General features: G+C 40.4%; 1 protein-coding gene across 1 annotated transcript; it reads left to right on the top strand.

Annotated features, from left to right (window-relative positions):
* Positions 1-11,452: 11,452 nt before the first annotated feature.
* LOC308078205 (chemerin-like receptor 1) lies at positions 11,453-15,067 on the top strand (the record flags this gene model as incomplete). The annotated part of the gene is made up of 3 exons (XM_080419330.1): positions 11,453-12,523; positions 13,173-13,264; positions 15,064-15,067. The coding sequence occupies 3 exons, from the start codon at positions 11,453-11,455 to the stop codon at positions 15,065-15,067; spliced, it is 1,167 nt and encodes a 388-aa protein (XP_080275456.1).
* Positions 15,068-15,423: the final 356 nt, after the last annotated feature.

Raw genomic sequence — 15,423 nt, forward strand, 5'->3', positions numbered from 1 at the left:
CGCCGTATGACCACCTACAGGAACAATATGAGACTATTCATGGTCCCTTGAGTTGCCTGGCCTGAACTAGCTCCGTAAACTGCGCCTCATTTTCTGCATGAATAAACAGTTGAATTTTCCTAAGAAAATGGTGCAAATAACTCTACTCTATGTGGCTGACAAAATCAGCGCAAATAAAGACAAATGCTACTGATCATTTCAACTGCACAGTGAAGGAAAAGAAAGGGGAGGAGAAGAAATAAGGAAAGGAAAAGAGAGGGAAGGAGAGAATAGTAAATGGATGGAAGGAAACGAGACTTTCCACATGTCAATGCTGTGCGGATAACCATGGGAGATGAAGTCAGTCTAGAAATTTGAATTCTGAAAAACTGATCCCAAGAGTACGTCTGAATTCCATGTATTTTACACAGTAATTTACATAGTAATCACGAGTCTATCCATGAATAAACAATTTCACATTTAATCTGTTTGTATCTATTTAAATTGAGGAACAGAAACAAATGTTCCTCTACAGTGCATCCATCATACATCAGCGTATTCGGCATGTGACATGTGATGTTAATATGCTGAGTGATTGCAGTATTCAAGGCCGCTAATTTGGGGTTAGTTGGTGGTCAGTGGTGGGAAAAAGTAAAAGTCGCAATACTGCAATGTAGAAATACTCTGTAAGTAAAAGTATGGAATTAAACATTTACTTGAGTAAAAGTACAAAAGTATTGGCATCAAAATGTACTTAAAGTACCAAAAGTAGAAAGTACTCATTATGAAGAAGGTCGAATAAAAAAAAATAATCAATGTATACAAATCTTTTGAAAATAGCAGATCTACAAGCTCACAATGTGTCGCATCGGGCACATTGTGAGCTTGTAGATCGGCTATTTTCAAATGGCCAAAATGTATATGGCTGAAGTGGTTGATGTGGGTTTTGTTGTAATAATAATCAAAATCTAGCAAGTAACTAGCAACTAGAAAGTTTTCAAATAATTTAGTGTAGTAAAAGTACAATATTTGCCTCTGAGATGTAGTGGAGTAGAAGTAAAAGTATTGAAAATTGGAAATACTCCAGTAAAGTAAAAAATGCCTCAAAATTGTACTTAAGTACAGTACTTAGTACAGTAGGCCTAGTTAGTACTGTACTTAGTTACTTTACATGTACTTAGTTACTTTAGACCACTGGAGGTGGTGATAGATTCTGTGCTAACGGACCAGTGAGTGAATATAATATATTGTCGCTGTCAGGCAGAAACCTTGGTAAATTAAAGCCCTACTTCATTGTTCAAGAGTGTTGCACAAAAGTATAAAAAAATTGGCGATCTACAATCTTACAACACGTTGTGTCGCAACGTGTTGTGAGCTTGTGGATCGGCTATCTGGCATTTTCAGTGATCAGCACCTCAACAAAACTTCTGGTGTGCCCCTATTCTGATGGCAAACATTCTGCGAAAATAGCTGATCTACAAGTTCACAACGCGTCGCAGCACGAAACGTTGTGAGCTTGTAGATCTTGGCTATTTCCGCAGACGATATTTGGTTTTGTTTGTTTAGGGAAAACAGGATGGGTCCTCAGTGATGTTGCTAGGTTTTCAATGTAATGGGTCCTGGGACCCAAGGGTGGTCTTTTAGATGGGTCCCAGGGACATTTTATGAGTCCCACAAAAATTCACACCCTACGTGGTGCAGTGCTTGGACCCATTTCGGTGCCCCCCCGGGACGGTTTTGTCAACGGGGGGCAATAGAATACATTTAATCACAGAACCTTTTTATCATTATTATTTTATTTTGTATCATTTATGAATGTAGAATTTATTTTTACTATTTATTGTGTAGCAATAAAAGACTGAAAACACTGGCTTACAGTGGAATTATTGGCAACTAAAGAAATAGGAATTCAAGAAATAATGACAAATACTGACAATGCCTATTAACATTGGCTTGCAGTTATTGCACATAGCCAAAATGCAATAATAATTATTAGGCTTGTCATTGAGAAAGGAAAATAAAGTTGTCTTTTTGAGGAGAAGTGGAACCTTTTAAGTCACTTTAAGTTTAGCATGAGGGAGAGGGTCTCCCTCTTCAGGGAATTTCTTGATATGATATCTCTACTAGGCTACAGAAAACATTCAGTTGGCTATTAAACATACACAAGACACAGATGATAGACAACCGGTTACTTACAGCTGCCATTAATTAGTGCTTTTGATTGCCTTTGTGGTCAAATCAGGGTCAAATGCATAGGCTCAACGAGCCATCGTTAACCTGCTAATGTTACACAGCTGATTGGCAACATGCGTTAAACGCATCCATCACATCACTCTGATCTCCATTCTCCAAGCAAGTTGGAGAACACTCTAAAATCGTGGATTTTACTTTGGCTGGTCAATTTAAGATGACAATAGCAACAAAGGTTATAGTAGTAGACCTGTATGTATGATGACTTTTTTACACGTTTGAGACCAGGTCTCAACCAGCTCCTCATGCCGTCTCACTCTCTCTCTCTCTGTTGGCGTCGCCAGTCTTTCCACCTCTGTGTGTAGCGTAGCCTAACAGTGTGTGTGTGTGTGTGTGTGTGTGTGTGTGTGTGTGTGTGTGTGTGTGTGTGTGTGTGGGGGGAGGGGGGGGGGGCGGGGCTGTGCTGCTGCTGCTGCGACAACGTGTGTAACCTCGCATCACCAGTCTTTCCACCTCGGAGGAAAACAACGTGTGCGAGAGAGTCTCCACACAACGGTGTCTAACCGAGTTATACTTCTCCAGTACAAAGGTGTCTAACCGAGAGTTATACTTCTCCAAACAACGGTGTCTAACCGAGAGAGTCCATGCAGATCACAGCAACTAATTTTACTGCAAATTATTTATTTATTTTTCTCTGTTGTTGGTGAGAACTCTAGTGCCTCCCATGGACGCCACGACGGTGTCATGAATGCGTCCTTTCGCAATATTGTGCGTCAGCGACGCAGGACGCAGGCCTATGAGCATCTCTGGGTCCTAGTGTATACTCCTGCTGGACTCTGGTCAAGGAAGTATAATGATTTAAATGGAATTCTGTTTACAATATGAACATCATAAAGCAGTGCAAAGCTGATGATCACTGCAGCAATGTCCCATTATATTTGCAATCTGTCTTCTGTTATGTTTCTAGTGTCTGCTTTGCAGCATGTGACATATCAGAGCTGTAAGATCATAGAATCTCCTTTTGGCATCGTGCCAAGCCAAAGTGCAGTAACTAAGTTTTTGGACACACCGACTTATTTGTGTATCCCAAAGGTCAAATTAGCCTTCGTGATTTTGGGGGATAAACAATTACCTCAAGAACAGATGTACAATTAGTGTAATATCACTTATATGCCGATATCTCATTTGGCTGACCAGTTGAATCACTTTTAAACCCATTTTTCAGTGCTTTTTGTTTTCGTAGTTACTGCTCTTTAGCTTGGCAGGGCAATATAGGACAACAGTATGCTTAGCCCTGGGTCTTACCCCGCCGGATCCCCACAAACACTGGGGCTAAGATCACAAGAAACAATGTTCAAACAAAAGCAGTGGAATACTGTACTTTATGTTGTCCAATAACAACAAAGACGTGTGCTTCAGTTGAATGTGAACAAGTTGTGTTCTGCGTCTGTTCTAAATATATGTATATGTGTACTATATGCGTGTTAGTACTATTATGTGTATCTAATACTACATTAGAGAGAAGTCCCGTCTTCCGTCATCATTCACTCATTCACTTCCGTCATCATTTATTTCATAATTTCATTTCCATTCTTTCGGACTAAACACAACAACAACATATCACATGTCAAGACAAGCCACAACGTGCACAATTAATTTACGGGTGGCGTAGGCTACTTTTCATTGCTCACTACACATTTGCCTCCTCGGAGCATAATTAATTGCGACCAGCACAAACTGACAACATTACGGGGAGACCCTTTCGTTCCCTTTAGCGTGAGCACCGACCACCGCGAGCCAACACGACGCAGCCGCCATTGAAATCTCCCCACAACAACAACAACACACGCGACCACTTCGCTTAAACCCGCGCCGTTGCTTTCACTTTGGTCATGTCTTTATCACACCACACTCACGGTAATATGTCCGTCATTCACGTGCCATGTACATCCCAAAGACAACATTATCAACAACGCTAGAGTCTACACAGAGAATCAAAGACGTTGCCAGGTTGCGCGTGAGAAATAAGCAATCCGGTCTGTGAATTTTCCTCCATTTGCCTCCATTCCTCCTCGCTCAAAGTCGCTTACAAGTCGCTTACAATTAATGGACATGGCAACATTGTCTACTCTTCATACCCTCTCTCTCAATACAAACTGATGGTCACTCGACCATGCTCCCTCCACAGAGAGAGAGAAAGAGAGAGAGAGAGAGAGAGAGACCGCTGTTGCAATGAACGTGTACATTATACTAATGTATAATAGGGATACAATATCTACTTTGTAGATTTTGATTATTATTTCAAAACATATATTAACCACTTCAGCCCTATATACAGTGGTGGACAGTAACAGAGTAAATATACTTGAGTACTGTACTTGAGTACAGATTCTGAGGATCTGTACTTTACTTGAGTATTAGATTTTTTTGATAAGTATTACTCTTACTTGAGTACATTTCCAAGACAAATATTTTACTTTTACTCAAGTATATTTCTAGGTAGGCTATAAAGTACTGAGTACTTTTAAGCCCATTCCACATCCACAACAATGTTTCGCCATGCATGTTGCAAGGAGTTGCAACATGCAACTACTTGCAACTACTTGTAACCATTAACCCCAATGGCAGTTGCAAGGAGTTGCATCGGTGTGGTTGACCTTAAAACAGTTTTGTTGCAAGGAGTAGCGACTAGTTGCATTGGTGCGGTTTGGCCTTTAGGTTGGCTGTTTTTTTTCTTCCCTAAAATGCAATTGGCCTAACTTCTGCTCTCACACTAGCCGTGTTTCTGGCTTCCCCCTCCGCTCGCCTCTTTGTTACATCTTGTATGGGTGTATAGGAGTAAAAGTATTTAGTTCTGGTTCCTCATCAGTCATTTCTATGTTTGTATAGGTGTTTCTGAAGGCTTTGTATAACATCTACAAGCAAGCACATCAGTGCATGCAGTGCAGGTGGTTTCAGAGAGTTACAGTACTTCTCTGAAACAAGAGTTACAAGGTCCTATAAATTAATTGTGAAAACATTACAGCAATTCATTGATATCAAAATTAAGAAATGCACTTCTACTTTTACTTTTACTTGAACTTTAAGTATTTTTCAAAGCATGTACTTTGGAATAGTACATATAATACTTATATAAATACGTATATTTAAAAACAATTACTTTTTTTACTCTTACTTGAGTAACATTTTGACTGAGCTACTTTTACTTATAGTGGAGTGAATTTGACCAAGGAGTATCTGTACTCTTACTCAAGTACTGGGGTCGAGTACTTCGTCCACCTCTGCCTATATACATTTCAGCCATTTGAAAATAGCAGATCTACAAGCTCACAATGCATCGTAACACGCACCATACATGCACACACACAAAATAAGCAGTCATAATAATAACAACAACGCTAATCTATTGGCTCGCCACCATTAGCCACGCTGTCACAGAATAATTATTGCAATACAATGTTATATATCATAACATTATAAACTATAATCATATGTATTATTATGTATATTACTAGGTACTTACTAGGTAATTACTTTTTACTAGGTAAAAAAAAGTATATATCATAATATTCTACCTTATAATATCTATCTATCTAATGTCATATGCTGTATTATAGTACATAATAACACATATTTAAAGTCACATCTACATTATATCTACAATACAAATATACATACTATTATGACATATGAATAAATGCATGTTTATATATATTTCTACGTATCTATAATATACACCTGAGCCATAAATGACTCAGTCTTCACAACGCCTCTTTGAAAGGAACGGATCCCCAAGATCCGTCTCCCTTAAAAGAGCCATAAATCCCATCTCCACTGGCCACTCTGTGCTGCAGCGAAACGGACACAGAGAAAGGGACACGGAGGGACCAACAAACACAAAGCCCCGCGCAGCGGATAGGGGCGAGGGGCGCGTAGCGCACCGAGACTCTAGTAGTATACCGTTTTTTGCACCTTCAGTACTAAATTATTCTCCCTCCATATTCTGCACACTCCCTACCTGCCCCGCTTAACCTGTGTTATTCTCATCTTTGTCTTTTTTTTACCTCATTAATTATTTAATTATCAATTAATTAATGGATAATAATAATCATTATTATTATCATACATCATCATCATTTCCTGTATTGTCATCATTATAAGGTTTTATACTGTAATTGTTATTACTAGCACAGTCTTGTGGAGCATGCCACTTCACCAACATTTCCCTGCTTGTACAGTACATGTACGAGTGAGTTACAAGTAATCTGGGTCTTACATTTTGAAAAAGATGTCATGTATGATTTTCAAGAGTGAATCCTTAACCCAGAGCTTATTGAAATAAGAGTGTGGGATGAGGTTAAGCTAACCCTGGGCCCTGGCTCAGGTTATAGCCTAGGCATATAAATGGGTTCATAAGCCAAATGGGTTATTTAACACTGTTCTGTGCTTAGCCACCATGGATAGCCCAGGGCTAATAAGGGAGCCAGTCCTGGGCTAAATGTGAATGCACCTTAAAGGCACGTGGATCAGAGTGCTGCTGTTTTGTTGCATACCTTCCTAAACTCACTCTCTCTCTCTCTCTCTCTCGCTCGCTCGCTCGCACGCACGCACACGCACACGTACACACTCATCTCGATCAAGAGGACAATCGAAACGTGATGAGGTTTCGACAAAGTAAACTTCAATGAGCATCACAGAGCAGCCAGACTCAGTAAACGCTCAGAATGACAATGGATAGATAGACCTTTATTGATCCCGAGGGAAATTCAGGCTGATGAGCAGAGGGCTGGTAAAGTCTATGCTTATTTGACCAATCAGAATTCATCAAACAAGACCGCCATCTACTGCTCAAATCAGGCACTCAACACATTGTGTACCAACTTGATACCAACTGTGGCTGATTTCATTAAGATAAATGAATATTCATCACTTTCATTGACTTTCTAATAGAGTACCTCCTCTAACTTCACCCTCTCCCACGACGGTGACATTGAACGCAGAGATAAGCGAAGCATTAAATGTGCCAGTGGTAAATTTCGGCCTCATCCTCTACATCAGCCTCGACATCTCCTGTTTGACGCGAGTCCTCGTACTCAGTTTTCAGCGCTGTCATTGCTATGATCAGTGATGCTTGCAGGGAGCAAAAGCGGGTTCATATGTTTCCAGCGACACTGTTGCTCTCAGGACATCTAAGCCCCGGCCCTGAATGCCAGAGATGGTTAGGGGGGGCTAAAGCTCGCACGTCAATCACTTCCTTCACCCTGGAGCTTGGGAAGGGTACGTCTGCCGTCATTCCTAAATGACCCAACTGTAAACAAGGTTCAAATGAAACTTTCCAATGAAAATAAGGAGTGTTGTTTTGTATGTGTGTACAAGTCTAAGCTGCTATTAAAGTGGTTTCAATCAGAAACACTCACGTCAAAGTAGATTTAACCATTTATTGCCACAAATGGAATACAGTTAAGCTTGGCGTTAAAGCTCCGCTCTTGGGAGAATATTCACTGAATTTTGTCGAAGCAGCCTGCTAAGCATATATTCAGGGAATGCTTAAGCAAATCCCCCATAGGGATACAATGAGCAGTACATTGACATATTAGTTTGAATTAGCAGATATACATGATAATCACAAGTATTTGAGCCTATGCCAGACTCTAACAAAGCAGATATACATGATAATCACAAGTATTTGAGCCTATGCCAGACTCTAATCAAAAAGGTGGAAGCTGGGGTGGAGGAGGAGCTAACAGAATGCATTGGTTCAGCAACCAAGAAAGACCTAGAGAATTCAAACCGTATTTAAAGGAACCTCTTTGCTAATGCGTGAGCTGTGATTGGATAATGAGTGTGTGACGTAATGACCAGCAGTGCTGTGAATGGGGAATAGAAAGCTGAAGACACTCACACATACGCACATCCTCCATCACAGTGCAGCTTCACTGTGTGTGTGTGTGTGCGTGTGTGTGTGTGTGTGTGTGTGTGTGTGTGTGTGTGTGTGTGTGTGTGTGTGTGTGTGTGTGTGTGTGTGTGTGTGTGTGTGTGTGTGTGCGTGCGTGCGTGCGTGCGTGCGTGCGTGCGTGCGTGCGTGCGTGCGTGCGTGCGTGCGTGCGTGCGTGCGTGCGTGCGTGCGTGCGTGCGTGCGTGCGTGCGTGCGTGCGTGCGTGCGTGCGTGCGTGCGTGCGTGCGTGTGTGTGTGTGTGCGCATGCTCTGTGCATTGCTACCGATAGGCAGATTAAGGGTCACTAATTGATACAAGTTACCCCACACACTCACTTGCAGCCAACAGCACAATAAGTTAATTCAGCTGCACCTCAACCGGAAGTAAAGCACACATGCACTCTATTGACAACAACAGTGTATTCAGTCTCATTATCTCATGCAGGTTCAGGGGCGTCACTACCGTCACGCAGACAACGCGGTTGCGTTGGGGCCCATGACGTTAGGGGCACCTCCCCACCCAGAATTAAAATTTAAAAAAAAATATATTATATATTTTTTAAAAATGAATAAAAAAATAAACCTGGGTGGGCCCTTAACATTGTAATTGTTAAGTAGTTGTTACAAAACCACTAATAACCGCAAAAAAAATTGCGCGCATGCACGAGCGCTGCGCGCACGTGCATGCGCGTTCATGAGGGCCCGCTGTGACCACCTCGCGTCGGGGCCTACCGTTACGCGACTGTGCAGGTTCAACAGAACCCTCCTCCTCTGATCACAACACCCCCCTCTCACCTTCTAGAACCTCATGAAGAACCTGTGTAGGTCCTCCTTGACTACAAGAACATCCCCACATTCTGTCCACCATGAACCACTCACATGTAAAGAAGTCCCTCCATGACTGTATGCCCTGAAGGATTTATTGATTCATTTGATAGGGTCCTTTTAGTTCCATTTGCACACTCTTCTGAGTGAAATGAACACTGAGGACTTACTGGGTAGAAATGATCACCGTTCTGGTTTGAGATGGGTGTTAAAAATGGGATATATTAGCAACTTAATACTGTTACCATTTTGACTTAGATTTATCTAAGTATGTATGTTGCGACAAAATGCCTGCGTTTGTGGTTGGAACGTTAGCTATGTGCTCTAAACATGTTGACATGACATGTGAGAGGCGTGTGCTTTATTCAGCAGTGTGGTTTTAACAACTTTGTGTAGGCTTCTTGGAAGAGATAAAGCAAAGCGACAAAGGGACTCTACCAGGCCTGGCATTTCACCTTCTTTGGGGCAAGGCCACTTGATGTCATCCAGTTTTTGCCGGCACAAATGCCAAATGCAAGGGCAAGAGGGCCATCAAATAAAACAATTATTTTAAGTCCATTTAAATAATTAATTGAATGTAAGGATTAAGGATTTTTTATTTAATACGTAACTATCAGTGAAATGAATACATTACTGCTTACAAATGACTAATATTGTACAAACTCCTGAGTCAAAGGTTAATACACGTTCAGCCCTCCACCAATCAGAGTCACTGGGCTGGTTTAAACATGGGGAGTTAAGAATTCAGAATCTCAGCTTAGCTTCCAGAAGCTGCTCAAATTACTAAAATATGAGAAAAACACATAGTACACATACGTACTGTTGACCTTTCTTTTCTCCCAATCAATATGTTGTAAACTTAGATTATGTGAAATAAAGGACACTTTTCTGGACTTTTACACACTGTGTAACCACTCAGCTACCAGGCACCCCACTGTAAAGTAGCATTATGGACCTACAACATCTTATACATCTTTAGTTTTTTTTTCACCCAGTGCCAATTGCATAAACTTGACACCCACTGACACTCAAAGTAGAGTGTCAGTGGGTGTTGTCATCTCACACTAAGTTGAGTTTGCACATCGTTGCTGTCGAAACCTTGCATGTCCAAAACGGTTACTTTTCAGAAAAGAAAGAACCAGTGTTCCAATGGATCCAGTGTATGTTATTATTTAGTCACAAGTTGTTGTTGATACTTTTCATTGGTTCAATATTTATAGAAACCTACACACACACTTAACCAACTTCACAAGATTGTTTTTTCAATTGTAAAAGATAAATAAAAATAAAACTGATCTACAAGATCACAGCGAGTCACAATTTGACATTTTGTGAGCTTGTAGATCGCCTATTTTTGCTACTTTTGACTGACAAAGTAGGGCATTCATTTTCAAAGTTAAAATATGGAGATATGAGGTTTCTGCCCGACAGCAATGATATGACATCTCACAGGATGCTAAGCTGCTCAGCTCCTCAGTGTTCACTGACCACAGCTTGAACAAGACAGTTCTCTGGCTTGACGTCTCTTCAACACTTTGAAACAGGTATTTTCTTTAATTTTCTTTATTATCTAGACAGGCAATGATTGCTATCTAGAATATAGGGCAATGTAACACTTATTTTAACATAAACAAGTATATCACTTACAAAAACTCCCGTGAGTAAAATTTCATCAGCTGTATTTAGTAACGGTAAGCATATAATTATATGTTGTTGTTTTTTTTTGTTTGACCAGTAGCAGAGGGAGCTATAAATATGGAGTCAGATCAGTCTCATAATTAACTAGAAAAAGCACAGGTCTCCGCCGCTCCGAGGAGCACTTTTTCTAGTTAATTATAATTATATACAGTTTCAAATGCTCTGCTTCACATATGTGATCCAAATCCACAATTCCAGATGCTCTGCTTCACAAATATAATTCTGTATTTATCTCCAAATCACTCAATTTACAAATGCACACTTTATTAACTTTGCAAATAAAAAATCTAATTACAAATGAAAAAGTAATCTACAAATAATAATATATAAATGCTTCACATTAAACGTGAAATGCATTTATTTATTTTTGTCATGTGATCAGTCCGATTTTTCATATTCTATTCCAGTTGGCAATTACTGACGTCCTAAATTTGCGGGCCCTGGGTGTTCAACCCCGCCTGGCTGAGTTACTTTTGTAGTCGGTCGTGTGTTTTGGTTTGTAATCCCTGAATCTCCACAGATGGTTGTTGGACTTCACAATACTCAGCTATAATACAGTCACGTTATAACACGCAAATGGGAAATAAAAAGTTGTGTCAAGTTGGGACCTATGTACATGTAGTTCAGTTTTCTTTTTTTTTCCCTTTTTTCAAAGATTGTGATAAATTATCATCTCATGAACTTGTTATTGTGATAATATAATATTGTGAGTTTTTAATCATTGTTACATATAGTATTTAAGCCATTATACTTACTGAGTGCTAGAGGTTAATAGCACATGGTTTAAAAAAAATCCTTTATTTTGTTATTTTACGTTTTAGGACAATGATTATGAACACAACTGCTGACTATCCCGATAAAGAGCTGGATATGTCTGGTGGGAATGGCTCTGACTACAAGGATGAACACGCTGAAAAAGCCCTCAAGATCGCGTCCCTCGTCATTTTCAGCCTGGTCTCTGTACTCGGTGTGTTGGGGAACGGTGTTGTCATCTGGGTGACGGGCTTCAAAATGAAGAAAAACATCAATACCGTTTGGTATCTCAACCTCGCTGTGGCCGACTTCCTCACCACTGCGCTCCTGCCCCTGAAAATCACGGAAACAGCTCTGGACAGCCACTGGCCTTTTGGCCAATTCATGTGCAAACTGAACTTTACCGTTCTCTCCATCAACATGTATGCCAGCATCTACATTCTGATGGTCATCAGTGTTGACAGATGTGTATGTATGGTGTGGCCAGTGTGGGTCCAGAACCACCGCAGCGTCAGAAAGGCGTCTTGTGTGATTCTGGGTGTCTGGGTGATGGCCTTGGGTCTCAGTTCCCCTAACTTCATCTTTATGGACACACAACCCTCCTCTCATGATAAGGACATCATCTCGTGCACCTATGGACTCACCAATGACTTCAGTTCATCCGCCATGCAGATGAAAGCAATTCGAGGTGGGGCCATGGTCATCACTTGCTTTCTCCTGGCATTCGTGGTCCCTTTCACCGTCATCGTCTCCTGCTATTCTATCATCAGCTACCGGCTCAGGAGGAATCGCTCGCTGGCCAGCCAATCAGGTCGCCCCTTCAAAATTATAGTAGCTGTTATCACTGCATTTTTCCTCTGCTGGGCCCCCTTTCACATCATGATACAAATAAAGTTGGTGAACCGCATGGTGCAGAGTGAAACACTGGATCATGTGTTCACCATCGGGTATCCCATAGCTGTCTGCCTGGGATCTCTCAACAGCTGCCTGAACCCACTGTTGTACGTGTTCATGGGTCAGGATTTCAAGGAGGAAGTTCGCAAACTGTCTATCCTAAAAGTGCTGGAGAACGCCTTCACTGAAGAGCTGCCTCAGACCAATAGATCAATAGACCAAGACACCGGTTTAGGGTTATCTTTGAATGTACGTTAATTCATACAACTGTAAATGGCATTTTTTTCTCAGTACATTCTCCAAGATTGTAATGATGATGAAACATATCCAAAATAATATGTTAAAGTTAGAGTTTTAAAACCTGTATTGTTTGTGGGTCCTCTTTGACCTGCTTCTTTTGCATAATGGTTTTCTTTTCTTTTCTTTTTCCCTCTCCGTTTCTCCCCTCATTTTTCTTTTTGTCCCTATAATAATAAAGTTGATTCTTCATTCTCTTGATTCAGGTGGGAGATTGTAATTGTAAAAAGCATTTTAATCCGATCGGTGGCCATTTTCTCCGAATTTTCTCCACGCTTTCAACTACGTGACCCATATGGGTTGGGAGATGTATTGCACTCTGATACATTATTATGAGAAAATGATCGGCCGATCAGATTAAAATGCTTTTTTTTTTAACTACACGGAAAAACTGGTACTTTTGAGGAGCCGGATATAATTGTAACGTATGTGGCCATGGGTTAAGAACTTTATATTTGAAATCTGAACGTTTATCTAGATGTACGGGCCGTAAATGGAGAAAGTGCAAAAACTAGGTTGAAGTTTCGTCATGACTGTCATGATGATGCTTCAGAGCGTTTCTTCAAGCTATGATCCCATTTCACCTGTTTTGGTGTCTCAGAACCGAGATCCTCTGGTGGAGGAGTATGTGGTGGGCTCTGGTCCAAACGTTGAGCTGCTGCGACTGGCTGTGAAAGTTGCAGCGGGAGCCGGGTGCGTTTCAACGATATATTATAACTCTATGGTTTGAACTCCCCGCAACAACCTGCATAGTTTCACAATCTTAAAGTACAGATACCTGAAAAAACTACTTAAGTACAGTAGCGAAGTACTTGTACTTCGTTACTTCCCATCTCTGAACAAAAGAACCAATACTGCAATGTAGAAATACTATGTTTAAGTAAAAGTCAGGAATTAAAAATTTACTTGAGTAAAAGTACAACAATATTGGTATCAAAATGTACTTGAAGTACCAAAAGTAAAAAGTACTAATTATTCAGAATGTTCCGCATCACGTTTTCAAATGTATAAAAATATTTTGAAAGTAGCAGATCTACAAGCTCACAATGCGTCGCATCGCAACACATAGTGGGCTTGTAGATCGGCACAAATGGCGAAATGTATATAGAGCTGAAGTGGATAATGTATCTTTTGTAATAATAATCAAAATCTACAAAGTAACTAGTAACCAAAGTTTTCAAATAATTGTAGTGTAGTAAAAGTATAATATTTGCCTCTGAGATGTAGAGGAGTAGAAGTAAAAGTACAGAAAATTGGAAATACTCAAAAATACTAAAAAATACCCCAACATTTTACTTTAGTGCAGTACTTGAGTAAATGTACTTAGTTACTTTACACCACTGGCTATCAGACGCAGACAAGATTGTCCATAGATAATAGAAACCTAGATACTAGGCGCCCCCTTTCCACAGCCACGCCCCCCTTTCCTGAGTGGGGTATATTAATAAACGCAAGTGCACACCCCTTACTCCTCCCCTTTAATGCCTTATAAGGCCCTAACTCCTCCCCTTTTTTTGCTGTGCGCTTATAGGAGTGAGTGTTTACACACACACTCCAAAAGAAAAGGATCCATCATGCTTCTCTAAAGCCTCATATCCGCATGGCTGCACTTAAGTGGATGAGGCTGTCTGCTTGCCGAATAGGTAATGCAATATAAATATTTCTTAGTGATTGGTAAGATTATCTCAGGCTCTTATCTGGAGCTGCCACCTGTTCAAATTAAACAAATATATGTTATAGGAAAATAAAGAGGCCTCAAGGAAGAAAGATAAATCAATTTTAGTCTAGCATGTTCACCCCTCAGGTGTCAGCCCAATTCTCTTATTTATCAAACTGCATGTTTAACTCTAGAGAGACTAGATTGTATCAGTATGTCATTGTGATTTACTGCCCAAATCCTTTGTCTTATAATTGCATTTGGTTTGAACATCTATGTTCACTATTTTCTACTTACACATTCTATGAAATAGATTCAGTCAATACTAAGCCTGCACTAACCTGATATTCTGCTTTCGTACATTGGTTATAATAAACAGCTATCGCCTACTGTATCTTCATGATCTCCAATCGATTTGGTTGGCAGCTATTGTACAGTGCATGTAGATTTAATTCAATATTATGACTGAAAACAAAATAAAATGATGATGAGGGCAGTCGGTGGTGAGAAAGGTGCGACTAGAAGACAGTGTCGGTTTACTTTCCTTTTTCACATGAACCCTAGCAGGAATGAGAAAATCCTGTAAATGAAAACAAGGATTTCTAGAAAAAAGTTGATCTCTTTCCAGACGCACACACGTATGCACAAGCCTAGTACTGTACAGTAAACACAAACTTTCCACTGGAAGCGGTCTGTTTGCTGGCCTGCTTCAGCTGCTGACAGGTCAACAATAGAAATGTAAATAGTAACGAATCCCGGGGATATAATAAAGGAGCCGTCCAGGCTCAGCATTCATCTCAACTTGTGTCTCAACGGGTTGTTGTCTGACACATAGATGAACATAAAGCCTATTGATTTGCCCTCCATCGTTGATGGGAAAGCCGGCCAGCAGAATGTTTTCTTTATACAGAACCGAGGAAATGCTTTTTTTTACCCGCAAATGTACCAAAATGTAATGAAATTGTCTCTTAGAGTTAAATGAACACAGAAGATTTTATTGTGCACTTTGATAATTTGAAAATATGTCTTTTTTTGTCAACCAACGCAGCCAACGCACCACTTAATCCCTATATACGTTGACCGGGGTCACCCAGGGGTCCATACTGTACTTTGCCCCCTACCAAACCCCCTACCAAACCCCTACCAAACCTCTTTGCTGAAAATATCCGATCTACAAGCTCACAACGTGTCGAAA

This window comes from Gymnoscopelus braueri, assembly GCF_963280865.1.
Source record: "Gymnoscopelus braueri genome assembly, chromosome: 22".
In the NCBI taxonomy this organism is placed as follows: domain Eukaryota; kingdom Metazoa; phylum Chordata; class Actinopteri; order Myctophiformes; family Myctophidae; genus Gymnoscopelus; species Gymnoscopelus braueri.